The sequence below is a fragment of the Wolffia australiana genome, chromosome 12 (genome assembly GCF_029677425.1).
Source record: "Wolffia australiana isolate 7733 chromosome 12, ASM2967742v1".
NCBI classification, from domain to species: Eukaryota; Viridiplantae; Streptophyta; class Magnoliopsida; order Alismatales; family Araceae; genus Wolffia; species Wolffia australiana.
In genome coordinates, this window is record NC_135846.1 from 9,688,303 (window position 1) to 9,715,839 (window position 27,537).

A 27,537-nucleotide genomic window follows, 5' to 3' on the forward strand; every position below is an offset into this window, starting at 1 on the left:
GAGATTACGCTCTAGTGATGAAATTCCAATCAATGATTCTTTTCCTGATGAGCATATTTTGTCAGTAGAGTTTAAAAAGCTTCCTTGGTATGCTCATATAGTGAATTATTTAGTGACTGGTTTACTACCTGAAGATTGGGATTTTTATGATAGAAAACAATTTTTTAAGGATATACAATACTACTACTATGATGAGCCTGAATTATTCAAACTTGGTGTGGATGATGTGTTTAGAAGGTGTGTGCCAGAAGAAGAACAAATTCATATTTTAGAAGCATGTCATTCATCCTTATGTGGGGGACATTATGCTCATAAGATAACCGCACTTAAGGTTTTAAATAGCGGATTTTTCTGGCCTAATCTTTTCAAAGATGCATTTAAATTTTGTTCAAGTTGTTTGAAGTGCCAAGCTGCAGTGAATATCAAGAGTAAAGACAGAATGCCACTTCAGCCCATCATTGAGGTTGAACTGTTTGATCTTTGGGGAATCGACTTTATGGGGCCATTCCCAAACTCCAATGGGTATGAGTACATCTTAGTGGGAGTTGACTACTTCTCAAGATGGGTGGAAGCCATTCCTACAAGGTCAAATGATCATAAGGTGGTATTAACTTTTATTCAACGTCATATATTTTGCAGATTTGGATTTCCTAAAGCAATTATTAGTGATGGTGGTAGTCATTTCAACAATGTCCATTTAAGAAATCTCTTTAAAAAATATGGCGTTCATAATAGAGTGACTACCCCATATCACCCTCAAGCAAATGGACAAGTTGAAAATACAAATAGGGAGATCAAAAATATCCTTAAAAAAATTGTTAACCCTAGTGGTAAAGACTGGTCTATCAAATTAGATGATGCTTTATGGGCCTATAGGACTGCTTATAAGACACCTCTAGGGATGTCACCTTATAGGTTAGTTTATGGGAAAATGTGTCATCTTCCTGTGGAGATAGAGCATAGAGCCTTTTGGGCTATTAAGAAGCTTAATCTTGCTCAAGATATTGCAGGGAAGAATCGTCTTTTGCAGATTCATGAACTCCAAGAGTTACGGAATGAAGCGTATATGAATTCGAAGATCTACAAAGAGAAGATGAAAAATTTTCATGATAAGATGATTAGCAATAAGCAACTCTTTGTTGGACAGAAGGTATGGCTTTATAATTCTAGGTTAAAACTCTTTCCAGGGAAACTTAAATCAAGGTGGGATGGACCTTATGTTATCGACACTCTGTTTGATAATGGTGCTGTTATGATTTTGGATCCAAAAACAGGTGAAACATCTAAGGTGAATGGACAGAGATTAAAACCATATGTGGAGCTTGAAGTGCCTGAACCACCATCTGTTAGTCTTTTGGAGAATTCCATCACACTTTAAAAAGCAAAATAAATAAATAAAATATATATATATATATATATATAGAAAAATAATTCCATTGCATGTTTTTGGATTAATTTTTTCAGCTTGATCATTTTATACTTAAAATCTCCCCAGTCATCTGATTTGGACAGGAAGATCAATCTCAGCAGAAAAAACATCTAGTACGCCTTGGATTTGTCAGAAATGTCCCCTTCGTCGGTTTGAAATTTCTAACCCCTACCTTATGAAATTTAAATTCTTATTCATGCATGAGGACATTGCATCATCCAAGTAGGGGAGAGAGGGGTTAGAAAACCTTATTAAATGGGTAAGATCACTATTTCTAATTACTTTGGGAATATATTCGCTTTTCTCAATTATTTTTTATCTCAATTGCAAGAATGAAGCAAAATTTTTTTTGAAGGGATTACTCCCTTGTGTTGGCATGTTGCTTGCTTTATTTGTTTTCCTTGCTTTTAAGTGATAAGCAATTGAGAAATATCTTCCACTTACTGTTTGCAACTCCTACCACTCGATTTTTTTTCTCTGCATTTATGACCATGAATGACTAGTAGAGAGGAATAATTCATATTTTTTTTACCTAGTGGTGAGGTAGATGCTTCTTCGATTGTAATCAACCATAACCCAACTTTGATAGAACTTTTTTATTCTTGACATAAGAATATGTGTAGAGAAGTTAGGCTTTTCAAGCGGATCATGAGCATGCTAAGGAGGAATAAATTATGATTTTAGGCAATGTGGGAGTCATTTCTAAGTTGTTGAGATAACTTTTTGAAATGGGTGAGAAATCCTTGAGATTCCTGAAGGTTTGGTAAACCACTAAGATTTCAAGGTTCATAAAAATTCTATTTCAAAAACACTAGCTTGACCAAGTCATTCCTTCCCCCCTAGACAAAAGGACGTAATAAACCCCAAAAGGTGAAAATCTTCAAGGGAACTACGCTGTCAAAGCTACAATTGCAACAAAAAAAAGAGTGGGTTAGTTGCAATGGCACATGTACATTAAAATAAGTGGCTCAGCCGCAAATAAGTGCCCCCGCAACTAGCTAAGTGAGAATTTTGAAAGAATTTTTTCCAAAAAACTGCAATTTTGTAGAAATGAGACAAGCACCTTGCCCAAAATCTTTTATAGCCTAAGGGAAATAAAAGTCCAAAATCTAGGGAGGGGGAATTAATTTTCAAAATCTTCCTTTCTTCTAATTATGGCCTTGAATCATCTTAGTGAATCTAGACATAAGGAGTCTCGGATATTTCCCTGATTTGATTAGTTATCTTTTGATGATAAAGATTTGATCCTTGCATTCCTAGGAAGGTTAATGCCTAACTTTCATGGTTACTTTCTTCTCAATATGTGATTGATACTCGAAACACTTCATGCACATTTATTCCTATTTTCATGGATAAACAAGGAATGTCAAAGAGAGTTAAATGTCATTGCTAAGGGACTAGCAATGTTTGAGTAGGGGGGTATGATAACATGCAATTTTATCATGCAAAATCAGGGATTTTATAAGAAATTTTTATCTAAAAGATCCATATTGCATGTTATCATATTAAAAAGATAAGCAATTTCTAAAAAAATTGATTTTATATAATTTCATGAACTTTTAATTAATTATGCACAATTTTCTGGATTTTATTTTTAGGAAAAATGATTTTTAAAGTAGAAATATATTTTCTAATGAATTTATTTCAATTGGAAATGTTTTCTAATAACTTTTCTGATTTTTCCTGATTTTTTCAGATTTTTTTTGGAGTGATTTAGAGCCAAAAAAATATTTAATTCATTGAAAAATCACTCTGATTTTTAATTGATCACAGGCGTATTTATCCAATTTTCGGACTTTTAAGGGCATTTTTCAGGTTTAAAAAGCCGCAAAGGGTTTTTTTATAAATTTCCAGGCGAATTTCTATTTTTCTTTGAATTTTTTTTGGGCGACGTGGCGCAACGCAGCGCCACGCCGCCGTTACTGTTACAAAGCGGAGTAAATAGTTTTTTTGAATTAAAAATCATTTTCTCCTCTGTGCGTATGCGCGCCACGCACAGAGGGGCACGTGGCGCAATTGGAGGCATTGAGCGCTTTGTACTCATATATTACGTGCAAATTAAACTCACCATGCGCTGTATGCATTCTGTTACACAGGGGGGTACGTGGCGAATTTTGGCGCTTTAGCGCTTGAGAAAAGAAAAAACGTGCAGCCAATCAGAGCGCGCCACGTGGATTCTCTAACCGCTCGACCAGAGGAGAGAGAAAATCAAGCCTAAAAACTTCAAAACATCATAACTTTTCATCCTGATTTCCAAATGACCTGAAATTCTCAGGGTTTGTTTGTAATATTCGGAACCACCTTTCTGAGCCAAGAACACTATAAATTGGGCTCAGGAAGGTGGCGAAATTTGAACTTTGTTTTGAGCTCCAATACAATTGGCCAGGAGGACACAGCTTGATTCAGCAGTTCAAATTCGGATTGGAGCCTCTCCAGAGTCTTGTAAGTCTTCACACCTCTCAGATCTGTGATTTTTAGACGTTCTAACACGCCAAGGCATAGGCGAAAGATATCTGCCCTAGAATCATTGATTTTGAGGGAGAAGCATAGGATCTCTGTTTAGGAGCCAAAAATTCTATCCTAAAAGTTAGATTTCATCATATGTCAACAATTCCTATCATTTAGATCTGTCAATTTTGACAGATCTGACTGTTAGGGCAAAAAATCCCCAAATTTCATGCACTTTCTCTCTCTAGGTTAAACTTCACTTTCTCTCTAGAATTCAAAAAAAATTCAAGTTACAGTTCTTCAATTCTCATCAATTCAAACTTCCACACAAAAATTCATCCAAAAATTCCATCATTTTAATACCTAAATCATAAAAACTCCATAAACTTCCTTAACTTTCTCTCTCTTCTAGTGTTTTAAACTAAAACCTTCTCAATTTCACTAAGTCAATCAGAATTTCTTGCAAAACTGCCTCTCTAGGGTTCGACTCCTTACTCAGCATTATACTAAAATCTTCATTGAGGAAGGAATTACAAATTTTATTGCATAAGCCTAAGAAAACAACGACAAATTAGGGATTAAAACACCGCAAATTTTAGGCTTATCAGCATGTTTTAAGAGAAACCTATAAATAGCCTCTTAAGGGCTCATTGTAGGTTGTCCAGAATTTCTCTCAAGAAAGCTAGGGCTTGGAGAGGAAGGATTTCTGCAGACCCTCCAAGGCTGATGAGCATTGGAGCTGGGAGAGAAGCAAGCTGAGGAGTAGCTGGAGCACGACGATCGTCATCTTGCCGGAAGGGCGTGACACAAGGTGGTGTGAGAGTTTCATTTTCAGTTGGTGCGTCCTCTCCCTGCAAAGACAATCGAGGTTGGAGGGGAAGGTGCTGAGTGGTACCTCCCTGTTGTTCCAAACGAGATTATTCATCTTCTAGTTTGATCTTTGAGTTCTTTGTTTGTTCAGATTGATTTTCCCTCTCGTTTTTCTGTAAACCTAAACTGTTCTTCAGCAAATTTTGTGAAATCGACTCCTGTAGGAGGGCCTAGGCACCGCTTAGGTTGCCAGCAGGCCGAGCTTCCTACAGCCAAGGGCGGCGCGCAACGCCGCGCAGCAGCAGGCTGCGCTGCACCGCCAAGACACAGCCAAGGCCGTGCGCAGCACCGCCGCATGTAGCCAAGGCCGCGCGCAGCAACGCCGTACGCAGCCAAGGCCGCGCGCAGCAACATCGTACGCAGCAGAGGCCGCGCGCAGCACCGCCGCACGCAGCCAAGGCCGCGCACAGCACTGCCGCATGTAGCCAAGGCCGCGCGCAGCACCGCCGCACGTAGCAGAGGCTGCGCGCAGCTAGCTGCGAGCTGCCCAGGCCGTGCCCGCGCGCATGTAGCTGCATGCGCACAGGCCAGCCATCCCTCGCGCAGGCAAGCAACCCCACGCGCAGTTAGCTGCCTGCGTACAGGCAGCCACGCTGTGCGCATGCAGCAGCCTGCGCATAGGGAAGCCGTCCCGTGCGCAGGTAGCACTTGCGCACGGGCAGCAACCCCGTGTGTGAGCATTCACCTGCGCACAGACCGCACTTGCGCGCAAGGTGTTTGCTCCATTGCCTCAAAGGGCAAGAGCACACCGTCAGCAGGAAATTCTCTGCTGACGGCTCTGTTCAGTTAAGATTTACAAAGAATAATTTGTAGAACTTAACTGAGGTTAGTTTAACTAAACATTAAATCTGAAATTAAAAATCTTGAACTGATATTCTACAGTAAACTGAAAAGAATTTTTTGCTGTTTTCTCTGCTCCCGGTGGATCGACCCTTACTTGCCCTAAGGCTGTGAGATTATAAGTATTGTTGCCTAAGCTCAATCCTCACACGATTTAACTGATAAATAACCTGTAAAAACACCCAAAATTTGAGCTTATCAGCTACCTTCGTGGGATCTACCCAGCAGGCTCAGGCCGTCACGAGCGACACTCCGGCCCGTAGCACCAACATAAGTGAAGCACACGTAACGTGCTTCAAGTGCTAGGGAAGAGGCACCGGGCCAACCAATGCCCCTCATCGGTGCTATTGATCGATGTAGGAGACATCGACCTTGGCCAGTTGGATGACATGGAGCCGCCACATGAAGACCACTACCATGTGGATGAAGAGTTCACGCAAGAATATGAGGAACTCGACAGACAGGTTGGGTATATACAGATCACCGAATCTCGTGTGACCCCACCCATGGCTCCAAGAACTAGCGGCCGACCACTTGCCAACATAGCCGTCGAACAGCTCAGAACTAGTAGGGTGCGGCCACCATCCCGGACCGCCCCACCCCGCTCGGTCTGCACCAATAGAGTAGAGACCAGAGCCAATGGTAGACGTGTCACTCTGCACCTCGTTCCTCTACACATACGTCAAGATCAATGACAAGGTGTGTAAGTGTATCGTAGACAGTTGGAGTTGCATTAATGCCATCTCCTATATGATGGTTACCGCCATTCCCCATCCGACTCCCTACAACGTATCATGGATAGATGGTTCATCACTTCATGTAAAACGCCAATGTCGCGTTCCATTGAAGGTCAGCGCCTATGATGAAAACGTCTTATGTGACGTACTGATAAACTCAAATAAGGGTAGTTATTTCCATGCATTAATCATCTTATATCTTCTAAAAGTAAGTACATCATGATGGAGGACCATCGTGCCGACGACGACCTGATGACGACGACGACATCAGCCGGACGACCGACGACGACTCGCCAGCAGCCACGTCGGACAGCTCGTGCCGACGTCCGCAACCCGGGGTTTAAGTACTCCGGGTAGGTTCGAACAATTTATGTTTTTTCTATGTGTATTTTCTTTGCATTTCGAATTATGGATTGGGCCAGTATCGTAGGGCCCATCCTCGTCTTTATTTTAATTTTAAGATTGTATTTTGATTTTGTAAGGAGAGGTCGAACCACGTCTCATGACGGTTCAACCTCTCCCCACGTCTCCTTGGCACCCCTCCTCCCTATATAAGGGGAGGGCATGCCCAAGGGACTACTTGGAAGTTTTTGAATTGAAATTGTTTCAAGAATCTTCCCCCTATCGTAGTCGTAGCGTAGGGGGTTTGGCTAGCCCCACCTCTTTGTCGAGACCACTCCGCCGCGTAGCGCCCACGCCCTGTCCGTCGAGATCACTCCGGCGTGGCGTGTTCAACCGCACTGCCGAGATCACTCCGCACGTTAAAGATTTTCAAGAAGCTGTTGAAATCAAGAATCGAGAGCACCCATCGAGCTCACTCTGGCGCCCTCGAAGGTTCGCAACGACCACGGCGCCGCGCGCTGCATTCGGGAAATCATCTCCAACGAGGAGAACCACCCGCGACCCACCAAGAACTCACCACGCCAGGTTCTGGGCTCTACCCATCCACCACCCTCGCTTCTTGATCATCTAACCCCATTTCTTGATCTTTCCCACCGATTCTTGAACGCCACCCATTCTCATCCCCCATTTTCTTGAAATTCTTGATCGCCCAACCGCTTCCCCTACCCTTTCTTGATCGCCCTTTCCCCTTCCCCTGCCCTTCTTGATCGCCCAACCACCTCTTCTTGCCTTTTTTATTCACCCTCCCCCTACCCCTGCCTTTCTTGATCGCCCACCCTCCTTTCCCCTTCGTTTCTTGATTCCCAACCGCCTCCTCTTGCCTCTCTTGATCGCCCACCCTCTTTTTCCCATCGTTTCTTGATTCCCAACCGCCTCCTCTTGCCTTTCTTGATCGCCACCCTCCTCTCCCCATCGTTTCTTGAATCTTCCTCCTCCCCCTCCTCGTTCTTGACCATCTTCCACCACTTTCCACCGTTTCTTGAATCTTCCTCTTCACCCTCATCGTTCTTGACCATCTTCCACCACTTTCCATCGTTTCTTGAATCTTCCTCTTCACCCTCATCGTTCTTGACAAATCTTCCACCACTTTCCATCGTTTCTTGAATCTTCCTCTTCACCCTCATCGTTCTTGACCATCTTCCACCACTTTCCATCGTTTCTTGAATCTTCCTCTTCACCCTAATCGTTCTTGACCATTCCCCACCATCTTCCATCGTTCTTGACCATAACGACCCCATTCTTACATCACCCTTTGGCTTCCCCCCCCCCTCTCTTGATTCGACCGCCACTTCTCCCATTGCCGCCCGCCCAACCCCGATTCCCGACCACCCGCATCACCGCCCGGCTGGGACCCGCTCTGTGCGCGACCCCACGCCGCGCCGGACCCATTCTGCGCCGCGACTCGCGCCACGCCGCTGCCGCCAGCGCCGCGACTCGCGCCAGCCGTGGTCCGACCGTGCGCCGCGAGTTCGCGCCCCGCCGCGGGTTCGCCAATCGCCACGGTTCTGCCGCACTCTGTGGCTCCACGCCGCGCCGAGGCTTCGGCCCGCGTCATCAACCCCCCTTGCGCCACCGTTCTGCCATGTACCGTGGCTCTGCGCCACCGCCACTGCCAGTTGCGACCGGTGCCGCCCCGTCACTTGCGCCAAGCCACGTTGATCCCTCCCGGCATTCCGGCCTACGACAAGACGAATCCGTCCCCGGAACGCTATCTCTACGCCCATCTTCGGTACGCCGTGGACTACATATTTTAAGGTCAGCTCGTCTCCTCTCCCTCCTTAACCAGTATTATTACCTGTTCCAGTGCCGTCCTCCGCTATCGCATCCTCTGTCGCCACTCATCACTCGACGACGGATTAGGAACAACCAATGTTGTGGGAGCAGGACTTTCTTGAGGTAAACGGTCTGTCACTTGATCTTTAAATTCCGAACTTATCAGGGCCGTTAGACGCCCCTCTCGTCTAGACGTCTAGTGGTCTTGAGGGTCATTGGGAGTCTGACTTTCGGATCAATCTATTTGGTGATCGTCACCGTCCATCGCGTTATCTCCTTGTGTCTGAACTGCTCGATCATAAAATCTCATTGTGTTTGCATCATATCATCATTATTCCTGTGACGCGAAACGCGCCGCTCGATCCTGGCCGTCGGCGTATCGCATCACATCACTGCCAAAACTAATGAGATCATGCCTTTTCACTACCCTAAAGATGAAAAAACTTACATTTCTACTTAATTAGTGTTTCCATCAATGATTTGACATGAATTTCACAAGTTAAACAGTTCTGGATTTACTCTTAATTGGATTTGAGGGATATTTCTAACCCCCACTTGACTCATTGAGTCAAGTGGGATATGAATCTAACGATTTCCCTAGTGTGTTGACTTTTCAGGTCAAGGTTGCCTTTTCATGGTCATAAAATTACAAAATTTTATGGAAAAGTCAAGAAAGTAGTCTGAAAGCTTGGGACAAAAATTCAAGTCAAAAGGAGCAAATATCAAAAAGATACACGCTGACCATTGGAGCTGACTCAATTGATAAGCTTGGTGCAAAGGAGCTTGAAGGAGACCTTCTAGAATGTCCTTGGAGGCTTCCAGGTTGATCAAGACATATGGGGGTGACTCCAGATGGCAGATCCTGGTTGGATGAGAGCCCAAGGTTGAGATCCAGGCCAGGATCCATGAGGTGGAACCCATCCATGCATCCATTCCAGCCCAAATCCAAGGGCTAGAGATGATTTGTAACAAACTCTAACCAACTCTAACCAACTTGTTTTGTTCCCTCCAAATTCGACCTGGGGGGAAAGAATCTGGTTGGTTGGGGTCTGTTCACCTGGATTGAAGCTTCAAGAAATCAATCCTGGACGTTCATCCATGATCCAACCACTAAGAATGACTGAAACAAACACATATACCCCTATAAAAGGGCCCCCCTCACCCTCTTTGAGGGCATCCAAGAATTGAGTATTGTTTTCTTTACTTTGTGTCTTTCTTGAGCTTGTTCCTGGGTCCATCTTCATTCAGAAGGTGCAAGGAGTCTTCTAGAAGCGTCCTGGATCTTGAAGCCAGTTGGTAGGGAGTTGGATCAACAATCTTGGGCCATTTGTGGTGTGACAAAAAGGTTACGCTGTTCTTTCCACTCTATCTCCTTTTATAATTCTCTTAAGCTTTTTGGCTATACTTAAGCAGATAGCCAACGTCTCAAGCTTTCCAACGTCTACTCACACGTGTCAAACCGATCTCTGGAACTCCAGATATCGTCATTTTGGTCCATAGCACGTGAGAGGACCTCCGCGCGCGACGGAGCGGCGAAGCCCAACGCACAAGCAGTGGCAGAAGCGCCCAGGCTTGTGCGCTATCTCTCTCCTCCTCTTCTTTTTTCCATTCAATTAATTCAGAATTTTTTATCTCTCTCTAGAGACGATAAAAAATTCTGAAAAAATTCTCAAAAATCATTTTCAATCTAAACTTTCTACGGAAATTTTTTTACACTTGTTAAAATTCATATCATCCTTCTTAATTGAACATTTACCTCCATAATCACTAAAAGCTTTACACAAAAGGTTATATGAATCTTGAACTTGCAATACTAGTTGAAAATCTTTCTAACTAACTACCTAACTCCCTGAGGGATTGACCCTTACTAAAATACTACTAGTAAGGAAATTAAATTGTTGATTGGTACTTAACTATCCTTCCAAACGACTCTCAATCAAATTGTACCCCTTAGTTAGGACCAATCACGTACTCCCTATGAAAGTGGGGAGCATCATCCTAGGCCGTCCCTGGCTATATGACCACGACGCCACTCTAGCCGGAAGGACGAACACGTGTTCCTTCATCTTCTAGGGACGACGGGTTACATGGTACCCCTATTCCATGAAGCCGGCAAACAAGTCGGCCACGACCAACCGCGTAGGGTTAGTGGTCTTTGAGGCCCCTTGTTTGCCCGAGCTCTGGGCTGCGAGAGAGACGACACACCGCTATGCCTCGTTGTCACTCTCGACGTCCCCGCCAACCCACTCTTAGTATCCCAACCACCCGAGGTCGAGGCCCTCGTATCAGAATTCAGCGACGTCTTCCCAAAAGAGTTACCCTGCATACTACCGCCGATGCGTAACATTCAGCACGCGATCAATCTCGTGCCTGGCGCCACCTTACCGAATCTACCCCATTATCAAATGGAGCCACAAAAATATGAGGAGCTACTACGCCAGGTCAGAGAACTTATCGCGAAGGGGCTCATCCAGGAGAGCCTCAGCCGTTGTATGGTTCCCGCTCTCCTTGCTCCAAAAAAGGATGGCACGTGGCGCATGTACTGCGATATCCATGCCATCAACAAGATAACTGTCAAGTACTGTTTTCCCATTCCCCGCGTACGGGACCTTTTTTGATAAGATGGCCAAATCCACTATCTTCTTGAAGATAGACCTTCAGAGTGGCTACCATCAGGTTCAGATTCATCCCTGGGATGAATGGAAGACCGCATTTAAGATAAAGGACGGGTTATATAAGTGGAGAGTCATGCCATTCGGCCTCTCCAATGCATTGAGTACCTTCGAGCGACTAATGAATGAGGTACTTCGCACGTTTATCGGGAGGTTTGTCGTCATCTACTTTGATGACATACTCATATACAGTTGCACGCAAAAGGAGCATCTTGACCACCTCCATCAGGTTTGCACCATCCTTCGACGCGAACAACTGGACTCACACCCTAAGAAGTGTACCTTCCTTGAATTTATCGTATCTGCCCACGGCGTTGCCGTAGATCCAGAAAAGGTCCAGGCCATCACGTCATGGCCATCGCCGGCTAGCATCCATGACATACAAAGCTTCATTGGACTCGCTACCTTCTATCAGCGATTTGTGTAGAACTTCAGTTCTGTCACAGCTCGCATCACCAATCGCCTCGAGGTGGAGCTGTTTACTTGGACGTAGGCCACAGAATGAGCTTTCCAACACGTAAAGCTCATGATGATTCAGGCGCCCGTCCTCCACCTACTCGACTTCAGGAAGGTGTTCGAGATTACATGTGACGCTTCGGGCGTCAAAATCGGTGGTGTACTCAGCCAGGAGGGCTACCCCATCAAAATTTTCAGCAAGAAGCTGAACGATGCAAGGCTCCGCCACTCCACATACGATAAGGAGTTCTACGCAGTCCTCTTGGCGCTGAAACACTGGTGACACTACCTCCTTTCTAAGGAGTTCATGCTCTTCTCGGACCACGAAGCGCTCAAGTATCTGCACTCTCAGCAAAAGTTGAGCGATCGACATGCGAAATGGATCTAGTATCTTCCGGACTACTCATTCGTCATCAAGCACAAGAAGGGCAAGGATAACTCCATCGCTGACACACTTATCCGAAGAGCCCACGTGCTCAATATCATGAAGGTGAAGATCCTTGGATTTGAGACAATACGGGAAGGGTATGCCAGCTGCCCCGACTTCAGGCCAATCTTCGTAGAAGTTTAAGGAGGACTGTCCTCTGAGTGACGGTATTACATCACCACCGATGATTACCTGTTTTACGAAAATATGTTATGCGTGCCTCGCACATCTCTCTATGACTTCCTCACATGGGAATGTTACACCGGCGGTTGATGGAGGACCATCCAGCTGGCGACGGGACGAGTCGAGTCCAACCACGCCTAGCTGCTCGCACTGATGCTCGCCATTCGGGGTTTAAGTACTCCGCGTAAGCATTTTCTATTTTCGTATTTTATTTTGTCTTGTTGTAATTTTCATTTTGGATCTTATGGACTGGGCTGGTGTTTTGGGCCTCGTCCATGTTATGTTTCTTTCACTCGCTTGTAACCGTTGAGTAGAGGCCGAACCACGTTTCGCGATGGTTCACCCTCTACACGACATCACTTGGCACCTATCCTCACTATATAAGGGGATAGCATGCCCAAGTAAAGCCAGGCATTGTTGAAATTGAGAGATTGTCTCTTAGTTCTATCCTAGAGTTTAGAGAGGTAGTGATAGAAAGTAGAGAGGTCGTGGCTGCCCTCACTCCACGTCGAGACTACTCCGTGGATTAGATCCCACATCTTCACGTCGAGACCACTCCTTGGATTTGTGTTCAACCGTCCTCGTCAAGACTACTCCGAGGCTGAGGGTTAAAGATTCCAGAATCGTCCCTTCTTGGAGCCTTAAGGCTTCCTCGTCGAGACTACTCCGAGGTTGCCTTGAAGATTCAAGAAGTGTTGTTGTTGGTGGTGTCGTCGCCTGCAATTCCCCGTCGAGACTACTCCAAGGACACGCCGTCGTCGTCCTCCACCAAGATCCAACCATCTTATGAGCAAGAATTCTCCAACTGATTAAGAAACAATCACCTTTCTTGAGGTTCTTGGGTGGTGATTCTTCATGAAATCCCCATTCTTGGAGGTTGCTGCTCATTTTGCACCATCGCCACCACCTGTGCCCCGCCAACGTCACCCACCACCGCCGTCATTACCGCCGCCCGTGTCCTACCCCACCGCGTCCTCAACAACGTCCACCGTGCGCCGGTGCGCCCTTGCCCGCGTGCCTGGTGACGCACGCCGCAACCTGTCTCGCGCGATTTCGCGCACGGCTGGCGCCACGCGATGCGCCCTTCCTCAGTCCCGTGCGCCGCGCGCCTGTACGGGCGCTCTCCCGTGCTCCCGCGCGCCTGGTCACACGCTCTGCGCGTCCGACCACGCGCGTCACGCCCACTACCTCCCTTGCTATGTGTCCAGCCATAGGACTGCGCCCAGCTGTGCTCTGCACGCTGGAACCACGCCGATCGCACTACCCACTGTGTGTGCGCTGCGCGTTCTCCTGCGGCCCTGATTACACTCCGCATTCAACTCTTCTTACGGGCATCTCATCCCTTTTTGCTTCAGGATGTCGTCTTCGAGACCCGTCAACGCCTCGATCTCCGAGTTGGGATACGCTGCTGTGGACTATCGATCACAAGGTACCTGCCCGTCTCCCCTCCATTATTTCCCAGTATTATTACTTGCTGCAGTGCTGTCGTCTCCTATCGATTCCTCTGCTTAGAATTCCCCAAATTCTTCATAGGATAGCCACTTGGCGAGTGATACTAATTCTTGCGGTTAAGGCTTAATCGTCAACTTAGGCGTGGGACACCTCTAGGCCGTCAAACGCCCCTTGCTCGTAGATGTCGTAGTTGGTTTCAAGGGATCATTGGGAGTTTAATCAGATCAATATCTTTCTTAGTGGACGTCATTGATCTTCCATCCTCATTCGTAGTCGTCTCCTATTGCTCAGCAAGGGTTTCTAATTGACATCTGCTCCATATAATTAACTACAAATTCACTCATCTTTGCTCCTGTGGAGTAATACGAGCCGTCCGATCTCGGCACGCTCATTGTATTACATCAGCCGTCTTAACGGCCACTTTGGTCACGACAAGACCACCTCAACCATAGAATATCAATTCCACTAGCCCTTGCTAAAACGTGACGTCGTCAACATTGTTGCCCAACGCCGCATCTGTGCCTTGGCCAAGCAGGTCAAGAAGAGTGCCGGGTTTGGGACGATGTTAGTATAGACTTCGTGCTAGGGTTACCTCTGACCGCACGATGCCACAATTCCATCATGGTCATCGTCGGTAGATTTTCGAAGATGGCACACTTTGTGCCTTGCGCGAAGAGGTACGACGCCACGCAGGTTGCGCAATTTTTCTTCTGAAAAATTGTGCGCCTCCACGACCTGCCAGCTTCGATGTGGGTGACCTAGTGATGGTTAGGCTAAGGCCAGAGAGATATTCTCCCGGGACAGCTACCAAGCTACACACTCGTAGTGTCGGTACATTCTCGATCCTCCGAAGAGTGGGTGATAATGCCTATGTCGTCGAGATTCCTCCTACATAGGGATTAAGCTCCACGTTCAACGCGGTAGACTTGGCTCCGTACCAAACCCATTCTCGCCCCCTCGACCCAGCCTCTCTAGACCCAATCACTGTGAGGGAGCTACTACAACCACTAACCCGATTGTGTACTGCAGGAGATAATTGACTAGCAAGCGATGACGTGTCGATAAGGTTCTTTGTGTTGTGGTTGGGACGGACCAGCGCAGACAACACATGGATTACAGAAGCAGAGCTCCTCTGCCTTCGATCGTATTTACTCCAATCGCTACCCTTCGTTCCACTTAACACGCTAGAGTCGAGTTCTTCAGACTTAGGGAGAGTTGATGGTGCATCGCAGCCCGAGCCCCAAGGAACGTCTTCGAAGATGCCGCCATCGTCATCGACATCAGCACGGGCACGCATTCAACCGGCCTGACAAGCCAAGGCGACCGCGCGCACTCTTGGCAAGCCAAGGTAACACGCTCGTATGCGACCCCTTTGACGTTGTGCCGACTCGCTGGTGCACCGTGACAACTCGTCTTCTGGTAGTCTGTTGTTGACCGGGTCGCATCGACCGGGTTGACTAACGACCGTGCGGACTGTAGTTGCAAAGCCCAGCCCCTAACACATTAGCAGCCTATGTTGGCGATCGCCACGCCTAGTGCACACCTAGCCCGGCCGTGGTCAACCCTTGGCGTAGGGCGTGACCACGGCACCAGCTCAGGGGAGGTTCAGGTCCTACTCGCAGCCATCCTGGTCGCCTGACGAAGTTACTCCATTCAGCGACTTAGTCATCCTTGTCTCTTGGACGAGGTCGAGAGGTCTGCCATCGTACCACTGGGCGACTTCGTCAGTCCCGGGAGTGGGTGCACCTAGCTAGTCGGCCCTTGCACGTACCCAATTCACCGGATCTTGCATTGTATCATAGTATATTTTCCTGTTTAGTGCTTCTGGTTGGACGACACCACCGTCATAGTTCAATACCGTTATCACTTATCGGCACCGAACCATCATATTTGGTGTTGACCAGACGACGTCCCTAATGACGTCCGACATCACCATAATGGAATCATACCCCTCTGATTTTGGTAGACCTTCAATAAAATTCATGGTAATGTCTTGCCAAATTTGACTTGGGATGGGTAATGGGTGAAGCAATCCCGCAGGAGATATGGTTGATGATTTCTGTTGCTGACATATAGGTCATCGATTTACATACGTTTTGATATTTTTTTTTATACCTGGCCGTGCTACTTGTTGGGATATCCTCTCAAACGTCCTTTGGAATCCACGATGTCTTCCAATATTTGAGTCATGGAAACCCTGTAAAATTTTGTGGATTAAGGACGATTATGGTAGTAGAATTATGCATCCTTTATGGAGTAGTCGGCCTTGTTGGATGGTATAGTATGGATCTGCGCCACCATCCGTTCTTGTTCCCTTAGTATTCCGTGGAGTTTTGGATCCTCTTTTACTTTTTGTATCAGCTTCATCTTATCTAACCAATGCGTGACTCATTTAGAGTTGCACTCGCCATGTGGATCTGATTGTGACCTCAACAATGCATCAGCCACAATATTCTTACTTCCGGCTTTATATTTGATAGTAAAGTCATAACCTAGAAGTTTTGACACCCAACAATGATACTAGAGGGGTACTTTCTTCTGGTCTTTAAGAAAACCTAGGCTTATTTGGTCTGTGTAGATGGTAAATCTACTGAACATCAGCTAGTGTTTCCATCTTTGTACAGCCCACACTACTGCCATAAGCTCCCTCTCATATGCTGATTTAAACCTTGTATTGCAATGGAATGCCTTGCTGTAATAGGCTATTGGATGCTTCTCTTGCAGTAATACTGCCCCCACTACCAACTCGGATGCATCTGTTTCAATACTAAAAAGTAAGAAGAAATTAGGTAACTTTAAGATTGGGATTTCTGACAAGGCTTGCTTTAGCTGGTAAAATGACTTCTCAGGTTCACTAGTCCAGATGAAACAATTCTTCTTCAAAAGAGCGGTAAGGTGTTAGGTAATAGCAGCTATTTAGAAACAAATCATCTACAATAGCCTGTTAACCCCAAGAACCCTCTCAACTCCTTTATAGTTCGGGATACTTTCCACTGATTGATTGCTTCAATCTTTGTAGGGTCAGTCGAACCCTCTTAGCTGATATAACATGCCCCAAGAAATCAATGTGGTTATATCCAAACTTGCATTTCTTGGAATTTATATAAAGATTGTTCTTTGATAGTAGATCGAACACGGTAGCCGGGTGTTGCTCATGTTGCTGAAGACTTTGACTGTATATTAATATGTCATCAATAAACACCAGTACAAACTTTCGGAGATGTTGACTGAAAATGGAATTCATAAGAGCTTGAAATGTTGCGGGTGCATTTGATAATCCGAAAGGCATCACGTTAAACTCAAAGTACCCATGGTATGTTTTAAAGGCTGTCTTGTGTATGTCCTTCGGATGCATTCTAACTTGATAATACCTTGACGTCATGTAAATTTTGGAAAAAATAAGCATCCCATGAAGTTCTTCTAACAACTCACCCACCAATGGTATCAGAAATCTGTTAGGAACAGTTATCTGATTGAGAGACCTATAATCGATGCAAAGTCGCAAATCCTCCATCTTTCTTCTTTTCTAAAAGAGCCAGACTTGAGAAACTTCTCTTGGAATGCCGAACGACGTTGGTCTCTAATAATTCCTGAATCAGTTCTTCCAGAATATTCTTGTATGCAAATGAATACCTATAGGGTCTCTTATTGACGGGTTTAGACTCCCAGAGTAAAGGTATTCGATGGTCACAATCTCTGGTTGGTGGAAGGGTCCTAGGACAGTCATAAACGTGGGGATATTCATCTTTTATCCAATGCAAACAAGAGTTGAGTAATAAGACATGTACCTCATTGAGATGCATAGTCGGATAGCCTCTTAAAACCATAGCAGAATCATTGGAAGAGGAGTTAAAGCTTTTTTGAACATTTTTTGGAATGGTAGAGTTATGGATCAATGTTGAGACTGGAAGAAAATATATAACAAGGCAAAAATTGTTTACCCAAAAATGTCATATTTTCGGAAACTTTTTGAATCCTCATCCTACAAGAGGATCTAGGCAGCGTAAGCTTCCATCCCCAGGCCCTCCATTAAAACAAGGCCCAGAACAGCCACATGTGCAACCTGCCTGCCGTCACGTCTCCACTACCGAGCCGCCTATCATCAACAATGATGATATCGAAGCCATATTCACTCTTCTCTCAAGAAGCCATTATCATTGTCTCTATCTGAAAATTCTTCCCCTTCCCTACATGTACAGCTCACTATTACGATCAAAATAAAAGAAACAAAAACGATCAACGTTCATGCCAATTGCCGGGGGTGCGCCTCTTCCACCGCTTCAAGACATGAACACAACCTGCCGCCGTGAAGAGCCCAAACGCAGCCATGGCTAATATCGCTGCATTGCTCAGATTCCGGTAGTACCCCCCCTGATGAACAAAAACAAATTGATCACCTTAAATGAACAAGGGAGAAAGAAGAACCAGACAGAGTTTTTACTCACTTGAATGAGGATGAACAGTATGGCGGCATTAGCAGGGGCCAGAGAGAAGCTGATCATGCCTGCCCGGAGCTCGTTTAGGACCAACCTGCGCCAGTTCAGACCCGTACCCACATCAGATCTGCCTCTAAATCCAAACCAGACAGAGAAGGGACCTACGCACTCCTTAGCCGCGCTAGAGACGGAAGGATCATCCCACAGCAGGCATGGAACCCGCAGAACAATGCAACCAAGACCCCAATCTCCTGTTAAAGCAACAGAGATTCACCAAATACTCGTGAGCTTTTCAATTTCTTCATGGGTTTTTTTCTTTTCGTCACTGATCAGATCTGGTAGTCGTAGGCAGCCATGGTCAGAGAGAGACCAGCGGCAACAAATGACAGAGAGAGATAATCTTCTAGCGGGATGAAATATCCAGGGCCAGAAATCCAGGGAAAAACGGTGCTCCCCAACATTCTTGATCCCAGAAAGTAGGGATATATCAAAGATATATTCACATCTCTTCCGTGAGCGTGCACAAAATTGAGGAAATTTTGATGAAACAAAAAAGAAGCTAGAATGAAAGGCACGCCCATTCATCATCATACCATCACTGTCAGCGCCCAGAGCATCCAGAATACAGAAACAGCGAAATGAAGGCAGCCCTGGGCGCAGCCTACTAGCCATATATGTTTATCTGGAGCAACAACAAGCATAAAATCAAACATGCTGAACAGACAATAGAGGCAAAGCAAAGGTTTTTTCACTAATACCCTTTAGCATGGTCGTGGAGAAGGAACAACGGTACTCCCTGAGAGAGAAGAGTTTGTGGTCATGCCAATTCTTCCTGATGTATAAGGCGCATATCACAGACAAGCGCGCAGGGGGAGCGGAAGGGAAGAACAAGCCGCTCTCAATATCGTCTTTCCAAACGGCAGAGGATCCCCAATCTTATCAAGATCCAAAGAACTAGCCCGCGCTCTTCCTCTTATCCTCCCCGCGGGGAAGATCCGCCGCCAAATCTTCCCCGCCAGCTTCTCGATCGATCGCGTCCCACCCCATATCAATCTTCGATCGATCATTAATATACGTATTTTTTAACTATTATTCTGCGAAACTATATCCCGCGGTGGGAGGAACGATGAAAAATGAGAAAAAATGTAGTTATTCAGAAAGAAAAAACGTATTTTCCGATAATCGCAGATTTTCAAATTTCCCGCCACCGGACCTCCGAAGTAGGAGGAGAAGTCTGTTCCGAAGAAATGTACGACGGGAGAAATCTACGACATTCCTTAACAGTCGTCTCCACTACAAATATCGGCGATGGCGAGGGCGATGAGGAGGAGGATGGCAGCGAGGGAGAGAATGGAGAACGGGAGAGGACCGCTGGTTTGCCCTTATTGTCACCAAGTGTTCCCTTCGAACATGGCGCGGAACGGTCATATGCGGTGGTGCACTGTCGAGCGCCGCCGAAACGCCGCCGAGGCCGAGGCCGCCGCAGCACTCGTCCTCCTTCACCATCAAATCCCCGAGAAGGAACCCGCGGCCGCGCACCTCCTCCTGCTCTTCGGAAGCGGGACGGATCGGACCTCTTAGATCGAAAAATTGTGCTCTACTGATTATTTTTTCTCCGATGTGAGCAATAAAACGAGTATCCACCTTGTCGGAAGAAGGGAATCCTGTTGATAGAAGGAAAAACGTAGGAAAAGCAGTCGATTTGATGGATCTCTTGATGCTCCTTGCAGTGCAGGAATCATCACGGTGGAGTAAATTCGGAGTTTGTTTCTCTATCTAATGCGTACTTTCTATCGTTCTCTGGTGTTTTTTTCTCAAACAGATTGCATAGTGCATTCTTGCCGCTCGGATCTTCCAGAGATTCCGAGATATGTCCCGAGAAGATGAACGATCGAGGATGGGAGAAGCAGAGAGGACAAGAAAGGAAATCAAGAAGGACTAGATTGAAGAAATAACTCCAGCCAAAGAGTATATCCATTGATGAAATCAGTACAGTTTTCGAATCTGGGTGATGATCCTTTGTAAGTTATTACTTAATCTTTGAGTGATTATAGAAGTCGGCGTTCCTGATGTTTCTTCTCCTCCTTAATTGTCCCCTGCTTCTCCTCCTCGTGCTCATCATCATGATCTCTCTTCCTCCATCTCTCTCTATCTCTCTCTCTCTCTCTCTCTCTCTCTCTCTCTCTCTCTCGCTCTCTCTCTCTCTTTTCTTCTATCTCGCGCGCTCTCGTTCCCTCCATCTCTCTCTCCACGCCCATCTCTTTCCCTCTCTATCGTCCCTTACATTTCCCTCTATGTCCATCTCTCTCTCTTTCCCTCCATCTTGCGTTCTCTTTCTCTCTCTACCTCTATGTCTTTCTCTCTCTTCCCCTACATCTCTCTCTGTCTTTCTCTCTCTTTCCGTCCATCTCGCGTTCTCTTTCTCTCTCCACCACTATGTCTTTCTCTCTCTTTCCGTCCATCTCGCGTTCTCTTTCTCTCTCCACCACTATGTCTTTCTCTCTCTTTCCGTCCATCTCGCGTTCTCTTTCTCTCTCTACCTCTGTGTCTTTCTCTCTCTTTCCCTCCAACTCGGGTTCTCTTTCCCTCTCTACCGCTATGTCTTTCTCTCTCTTTCCTCCAGCTTGCGTTCTCTCTCTCTACCTCTACGTCTTTCTCTCTTTTCCTCCGTCACTGTCTCTCTCTCTCTCTTATCTCTCTTAAAACACGGGATTTTGCACAGAGCGTGGATATCGCCGATGAAACCGAGATAGAATCACTGAAATAAGAGTTAACAACATTATTGATAGAATCATGGAATGAAGGCAAGACTGGAAGAATAAAAAATAAATAAAATATAAGGAATATTATTTTCCCTATATCGTATATTCAGCGTCTTTTCGGGGCCGTTACGAAATTCGCGATATGATCATAGATTCATTGGTTACTTTTTTTCCTTTGTAAAAAGTCAATTTTTGTTATCGTAAAAGATATTAGTTCACTTTTTATCGGGGACACTGAGAAGCAAGTGCCGATGATCAGTGCAAAAACGAAGAATCGTGAGCAAAGTGGGTCCTAGAAGTATTCTCCCTTTATCCATCTTTTCATCCCTCTCCGTTTTTATTTTGCTCTCTCTCTCTCTCTCTCTCTCTCTCGCTCTCTCTGTCTCTCTCTCTCTCTCTCTCCCTCCTCCCTCTTTCTCCCTCTCTCTCTTCCTCCCTCTCCTCTCTCTCTCTCTCCCTCTCTCCCTTCCCCCCTCCCCCCTCTCTCTCTCTCCCCCTCTCTCTTCCCCCCCCCCCTCTCTCTCTCTCTCTCTCTCTCTCTCTCTCTCTCTCTCTCTCTCTCTCTCTCTCTTTCACTCTCTTTTCCTCGCTTTCCCTCCCTCTCTCTCTCTTTTCCCTTCCTCGTTCTCTCTCTCCCTCCCTCCCTCTCTGTCTCTCTATCTCTCCCATCCTCTCCCTCCCTCCCTCTCTGTCTCTCTATCTCTCTCTTCCTCTCCCTCCCTTCCTCTCTATCTCTTTTGCTGTCCCTTCCTCTCCCTCTCTCTCTCTATGTCTCTCTCTCCCTCCCTCTCCCTCCCTCTCCCTCTCTCTCTCTCCTTCCCTCCCTCGTTCTCTCTCGCTCCCTCCCCATTCTCTCTCTCCCTCCCTCCCCATTCTCTCTCTCTCCCTCCCTGATGGGGGGGGACCATCCTGCCTTAAGTAGTTATCTTCCTGTTTTTTTTCTGTTTGTTTGTTTGTTGTTAGTTTGCTGTTTGTTTGTTTGATTTCCTAGTTTGGGCCCCTTAATTTCCCATATAAAAAGGGAAGGATGCCCATTGTAATGAAGAACGAAGAGCCAAGTGAAATTGAAAGTGATTTTCAAAAATGTAGTCTTTGAATTTTCTCGTCATTTTTAGAAGAGTTTTTGAGAGTTTTTAGTGTATTTTTTGAGTTGGCCAAATTGACGAAATTGCCCTCAAGAAAGGGGCAGTAGGGCTTCTGCTCGTCGACCTCGCCGGAGCTCCGCCGCCTACTTCGCCGGCGCTGCCATTTCCGCCCCTTAGGCTGCTACGGGATCTCCTCGGCCATCTCCAATGGGGACTTCAGCCTCCTCGCCGTCCTCGGCCACCCCTCGGCCGATTCCGGCCACCGCTGGCCGCCAAGCTGAGGCCTCCCAGCCGAAGGTTTCTGGTGTTAAGGACTCTCCGTCACCTGGCTCCCTCGACGACCAAGCTCCTCCGCCAGGTGGCACACCGGACGGCCCAACGTCAGCCGATGCTTCTAGAAGGATGACGTCATGCCAATCTGCCGCCGTATCCGCCCGCCACCTCGAGCCCAGCGTGCCGCCCTCTCGGGCCACGCCGACATGATTACACTTCATTAATTCTGCTTCAACTCTCATCTTCTCTAACTCTACAAATAGCGCTAATCTGTATCTCAAACACAAGCTGTCTTCTTCTCTCTTTATCCATTCTCATCCCATTGAATATATTACTTTCTTAGTTGTTTCTTCCTCTTCCTAGCTCGAAACTTTATCATGGTATCAGAGCCAAAATCGGAGTTCATCTCCGATGCCAGTCTTGGAAGAGAAGATTGTTTGTCGGACAGGTTGGATAGCTCACCATCGGCACGAAGTCATCAGCGCATCGGACCTGCAAGAATCTGAGCAGCACTCGTGCCGACCGTGAAGCTCAACAAGGAAAACAACATCATCTGGAAAACCCAGGTTATACCAACTCTCAGATCTCATCGTTTGCTTTCTCATATCTTGGAGGAACCACCCACACGAGCCTCTGACCCTGAGGACGAGTGGTGGTATTACGACCAAAATGTGTTGGCTTTTCTATTACTGTCCATGACAGAAGCAGTCATCGGCCGCGTAACAGAAGCGACAACAGCGAAGATCGCATGGGACATTCTCGCCAAGGATTTTGCATCTTCAGCAGAAGCTCGCGTCTAGGAGCTGCTCGAAAAGCTCCACACTCAGACCAAAGGGAATTTGAATCTAGAAGAGTATATATCTCAGGTTCGCACCCTGAGTAGTGCATTGTCTGCCGGAGAAAAGGTCGATCAAAAGACACTGGTCCGAGCCTTGCATCGGGGATTGGGCGCACCATACGCACCCGTCATCACCACCGTGGGAGCATCAACATAAGCTATGTCATTCGAAACTATGATCTCGCATCTCCGCGACCACGAAGCGATGCTGAATCGCCATCTCCTCAACAAGGAACCGGCCGAGCTTCCTGCCACGGCCAATCTCGCTCAGTCTAACTCTAGCAACGATACGTCGAACAAAGGTAAGAATGAATACACTAACCGCAATAGGAACAATGCTGGCAGGGGCAGAGGACGAAACCCACACAACGCAGGAAATCGACCACCGCCACGGTGCCGGATATGTTCGCGCACTGGTCATAGAGCACTGGAGTGCTACGATCGATTTAACTGGTCGTACGTTCCACAAGATCCCAGGCCACCCCACACGCAGTGTCCGTCGTTCGACAACTGAAGCAATTACAGCCGACATCCCTCCATGCACGATCCATTCCGTCAAGCACCACAAGCCCACAGTACGACATCATCCGTTGCACCCTCTGCCTTCTGGTACCCAAACAGCGGGGCGACGCACCACGTGACCTCCGACTCAAGTCTCATGGCTGACCCACAAGTCTACTCCGGAAACGACAAGATTTACATCGGCGACGGGTCAGGTTTGCCTATCCGTCACTCAGGCCATTCCGTTCTCTCCTCAGCAGCACGTCCATTAACCCTTAACCAAATTCTTCATGTTCCTAATATTACTAGAAATCTTCTCTCTGGTAGAAAACTTGCCGAAGATAATAATGTTTATTTTGAATTTCACCCGCATCGTTGTTTTGTTAAGGACATAACCACCGGACAGGTTCTGCTCACGGGTCGCACTGAAGGCAGCCTGTACCAATTGACGCCGGCAAGCTCGCCCTCAGCCCTTCTGCACGAGCGCGCTCCAGCAGACGTTTGGCACCATCGCCTTGGTCACCCCTCCGTTCGCATCTTACAACATACAATTCGACGTTTCGATCCTCCCGCCACTCATCTCTCGCATCCCTCTATCTGCTCTTCTTGTGCTACCTCCAAAAAGCATCGGCTTCCGTTTTTATCTTCTCACCTTCGTAGTCGAAAACCTTTGCAGTTGGTTCATTCTGACCTATGGGGACCTTCCCCCATCTCCTCTCATCTCAATTTCTCTTATTACGTAATTTTTATTGACGACTATAGCCGTTACACATGGTTTTATCCTTTGAAATTAAAAAGCGACGTCTTTGGAATTTTCCTTCATTTTCAATCTCTAGTCGAAAGACAATTTTCCTCCAAAATTGTCAGTTTTCAGTCCGACTGGGGCGGCGAATTTCAAAGCCTCCGCACTCATCTTCAGCAAAGCGGCATCCACAACCGGATCTCTTGCCCTCACACGCCCCAACAAAACGGTGCGGCCGAGCGCAAGCACCGCCATATCATCGAAACTGCGCTCTCCTTGCTCAGCCACGCCAATCTCCCGCAAAAATTTTGGGATGAGGCTGCAGCGACGGCAACCTTTCTTATCAACAGCATGCTGTCACCCATCCTCGAGCACAAATCTCCCTACGAGCTTCTTCACAAAGCTAAGCCCTCTCTTTCTTCTCTTAAATCTTTCGGTTGTCTCTGCTTCCTTTATCTCCGTCCGTATGCAGCTCACAAACTAGCGCCGCGCTCTAAACGCTGCATCTTCTTAGGGTACAGCCCTCATCATAACGGTTATCGCTGCCTCTCTCTCCTCTCTGGTAAGTTGTTAATTTCCCTCGACGTCATTCTGGACGAATCCTCCTTTCCAGGCATTCCTGCCCCCCTCTCCTCCACTCCCGCCACCGATCCTGGTCCCATCCTCGCCCCATTGCCTCTTTTCTCGTCGACCCCGATCCCGGACCGACCCATACCCTCCCCAAACCAAAATCGTTCCTCCCCCTCTCCTGCATTCGTTCCACCCGACGTCTCATCTCCCTCTCCGTCCTCGACCTCCCCTTATGCTGCCATGCCCCCTCGCCCACTACGCTCCCTCCGTGATATCTACGCCCGCACAATGCCTCTCGACTCTCCCTGCGTCAACCTTACCACCTCCCCTGTCGAACCATCCTCCTTCCATGCCGCCGCGGCCGATCTCGCTTGGCGCACTGCCATGCGCGCTGAGTACGACGCTCTTCTTCGCAATTCTACCTGGACTCTTGTCCCCCCTCCGCGCAACGCTCGTATCATTGGCTGCAAGTGGGTCTTCCATCTCAAGCTTCGTCCCGACAGCTCCGTTGACCGTCACAAGGCTCGTCTGGTCGCCCAAGGATTTCGCCAACAGGCCGGCGTTGACTTCTTTGACTCCTTTAGCCATGTGGTCAAAATCACGACAATTCATCTTCTCCTTGCCATTGCGGTCTCCCAGCGATGGTGTATTCACCAACTCGACGTCAGCAACGCATTCCTCCACGGCGACCTCACGGAAACGGTGTATATGCGGCAACCTCCAGGTTTCACTCATCCTACTTTGACCTCGCATGTGTGTCTTCTTCAAAAATCCCTTTACGGTTTAAAACAAGCTCGGGCGCGCGTGGTTTTTAAAACTCTCCACTTATCTTCTTTCTCTTGGTTTTTCAAATTCTCGCACCGACACTTCTCTTTTTTTTTAAATTACTTCTACTTATCAACTTTATCTTCTCATCTATGTTGATGACTTTCTAGTCATCGGTTCTCACTCTTCCGCTGTTACGCTTTTCCTTCGCTCTCTCATGCAATGTTTTCCCATTCGTGACCTTGGTCCTGCTCGCACTTTTCTCGGCATTCAACTTCTCCCTCACCCTGATGGTCTCGTTCTCTCCCAGTCTCAATATCTCTCTACCCTTCTTCGTTGTGTCAATATGAGTGATTGCAACGCCACCGTCACTCCCGCCCCCGTTTCTTCTTGCCCGGTCTCCGGCCCACCGTGTGATGCAGCGCTTTATCGTCGCATCGTAGGCGGCCTGCAATATCTTACGCTCACCCACCCCGATATTTGTTTCGCTGTAAATAAGGCTTGCCAACACATGCATCAGTCCCAACCGCATCACTAGAAAGCTGTTAAAGACCTCCTTCGGTACCTGAAAGGCACCTCCGATCTTGGTTTATTCTACACTCGTCACACTAACTCCTCCTTAACTTTATTTCGTGATGCAGATTGGGCAGGGGACTCCTCAGACCGCCACTCGACCAGCTGCTATCTCATTTATTTCGGCGCCAACCTTGTTTCTTGGAGCTCCAAGAAACAATCCACCGTATCCCACTCCAGCACTGAAGCGGAATACAAATCGATGGCTAATGTTACAAGTAAATTTATTTGGCTTAAATCTCTCTTGCAGGAACTTCGTCTTCCTTTCTAGAGCCCTCCCACTCTTTGGTGCGACAACCTCGGCGCTACCTACCTTGCTAAAAATCCAGTTTTCCATGCCCGCATAAAGCATGTCAAAATTGATTTTCACTTCGTTCGCGAGCAAGTCGCGGCCAACCATCTCCGCATCGCTTTTCTCTCCAGTCGCTCCCAGCTGGCTGATCTTCTCAACAAGAGCCTGCCCAAACAGCCGTTTCTCACCCTTTGGTCCAAGCTCAACCTCTGCTCGACGCTGAGCTTGCGGGGGTGTGTTAAGGACTCTCCACCACCTGGCTCCCTGGACGACCAAGCTACTCCACCAGGTGGCACACCGGACGGCCCAATGTCAGCCGATGCTTCTAGAAGGATGACGTCATGCCAATCCGCTGCTGTATCCGCCCACCATCTCGAGCCCAGCGTGCCGCCCTCTCGGGCCACGCCGACATGATTACACTTCATTAATTCTGCTTCAACGCTCATCTTCTCCAACTCTACAAATAGCGCTAATCTGTATCTCAAACACGAGCTGTCTTCTTCTCTCTTTATCCATTCTCATCCCATTGAATATATTACTTTCTTAGTTGTTTCTTCCTCTTCCTAGCTCGAAACTTTAACATTAGGCCCTACGTCAGTCACCGTCGGAACCTGCCGCATCCAATCGCTCGGCCATATCCGACGTCCTACAGCGGTCAATGACTGTCTGGGCGCTCTATTGAGACGACCTGGTCACCTTTCGGCTGCCCAGTCGCCCGGCCGCCGTCGATTGGCTGCTCGGCGGCCTGGCTTTCCTCGGCTGCCATGCCGCCCTCGGCTGCCATGGCTGCCTACCCGCCCTCGTCCGCCGACCACCGTGGGTCGCCAAGCCGCCCTCGGACGCTCCCGCGGCCTCTCCAGCCGTCTGCAGCTGCTAATGGCCACCACCAACCGCCACAAATCCTTGGTTGTCGTGGCCTCCACGGCCTCCACTATCGCCCGACCGCCCTCGATCGACCGACCACCCTCGGTTGGCCCTCTACCTCCCTGGCCGTTGGCTGCCGCCAATGCT

At 47.3% G+C, this 27,537-nt stretch overlaps 2 protein-coding genes across 4 annotated transcripts; one reads left to right on the forward strand and one right to left on the reverse strand.

Annotated features, from left to right (window-relative positions):
* The first annotated feature begins 10,904 nt into the window (after positions 1-10,904).
* On the forward strand, positions 10,905-13,749 carry LOC144710076 (uncharacterized). The gene is made up of 5 exons (XM_078583739.1): positions 10,905-11,099; positions 11,710-11,883; positions 12,016-12,152; positions 13,593-13,666; positions 13,718-13,749. The coding sequence occupies exons 1-5, from the start codon at positions 10,905-10,907 to the stop codon at positions 13,747-13,749; spliced, it is 612 nt and encodes a 203-aa protein (XP_078439865.1).
* Positions 13,750-17,846: 4,097 nt separating this feature from the next.
* LOC144710445 (uncharacterized) lies at positions 17,847-19,190 on the reverse strand. 3 transcript variants are annotated; one of them, XM_078584218.1, is made up of 5 exons: positions 18,884-19,190; positions 18,719-18,807; positions 18,295-18,376; positions 18,135-18,219; positions 17,847-18,060 (listed from the first exon to the last, which is right to left on the reverse strand). In XM_078584218.1, the coding sequence occupies exons 2-5, from the start codon at positions 18,795-18,797 to the stop codon at positions 17,926-17,928; spliced, it is 381 nt and encodes a 126-aa protein (XP_078440344.1). In that variant the 5' UTR covers positions 18,798-18,807; positions 18,884-19,190; the 3' UTR covers positions 17,847-17,925. The 3 variants fall into 3 exon arrangements, with proteins under 3 accessions (XP_078440344.1, XP_078440343.1, XP_078440342.1); XM_078584217.1 differs by having other exon boundaries at positions 18,291-18,376; XM_078584216.1 differs by having other exon boundaries at positions 18,135-18,376.
* Positions 19,191-27,537: the final 8,347 nt, after the last annotated feature.

Bases quoted from the DNA above. Each gene is read 5' to 3' on its own strand.
- LOC144710076 (XM_078583739.1), top strand. From the start codon at position 10,905: ATGGAGCCACAAAAATATGAGGAGCTACTACGCCAGGTCAGAGAACTT. The intron at 11,100-11,709 runs GTACGGGACCTT...ATGATGATTCAG, and splicing joins ACTGTTTTCCCATTCCCCGC to GCGCCCGTCCTCCACCTACT. The intron at 11,884-12,015 runs GTCCTCTTGGCG...AAATGGATCTAG, and splicing joins ACGATAAGGAGTTCTACGCA to TATCTTCCGGACTACTCATT.
- LOC144710445 (XM_078584216.1), bottom strand. From the start codon at position 18,797: ATGGCTAGTAGGCTGCGCCCAGGGCTGCCTTCATTTCGCTGTTTCTGT. The intron at 18,377-18,718 runs GTATGATGATGA...TTGCTTTAACAG, and splicing joins TCTGGGCGCTGACAGTGATG to GAGATTGGGGTCTTGGTTGC. The intron at 18,061-18,134 runs GTGAGTAAAAAC...TTTGTTCATCAG, and splicing joins TACTGTTCATCCTCATTCAA to GGGGGGTACTACCGGAATCT.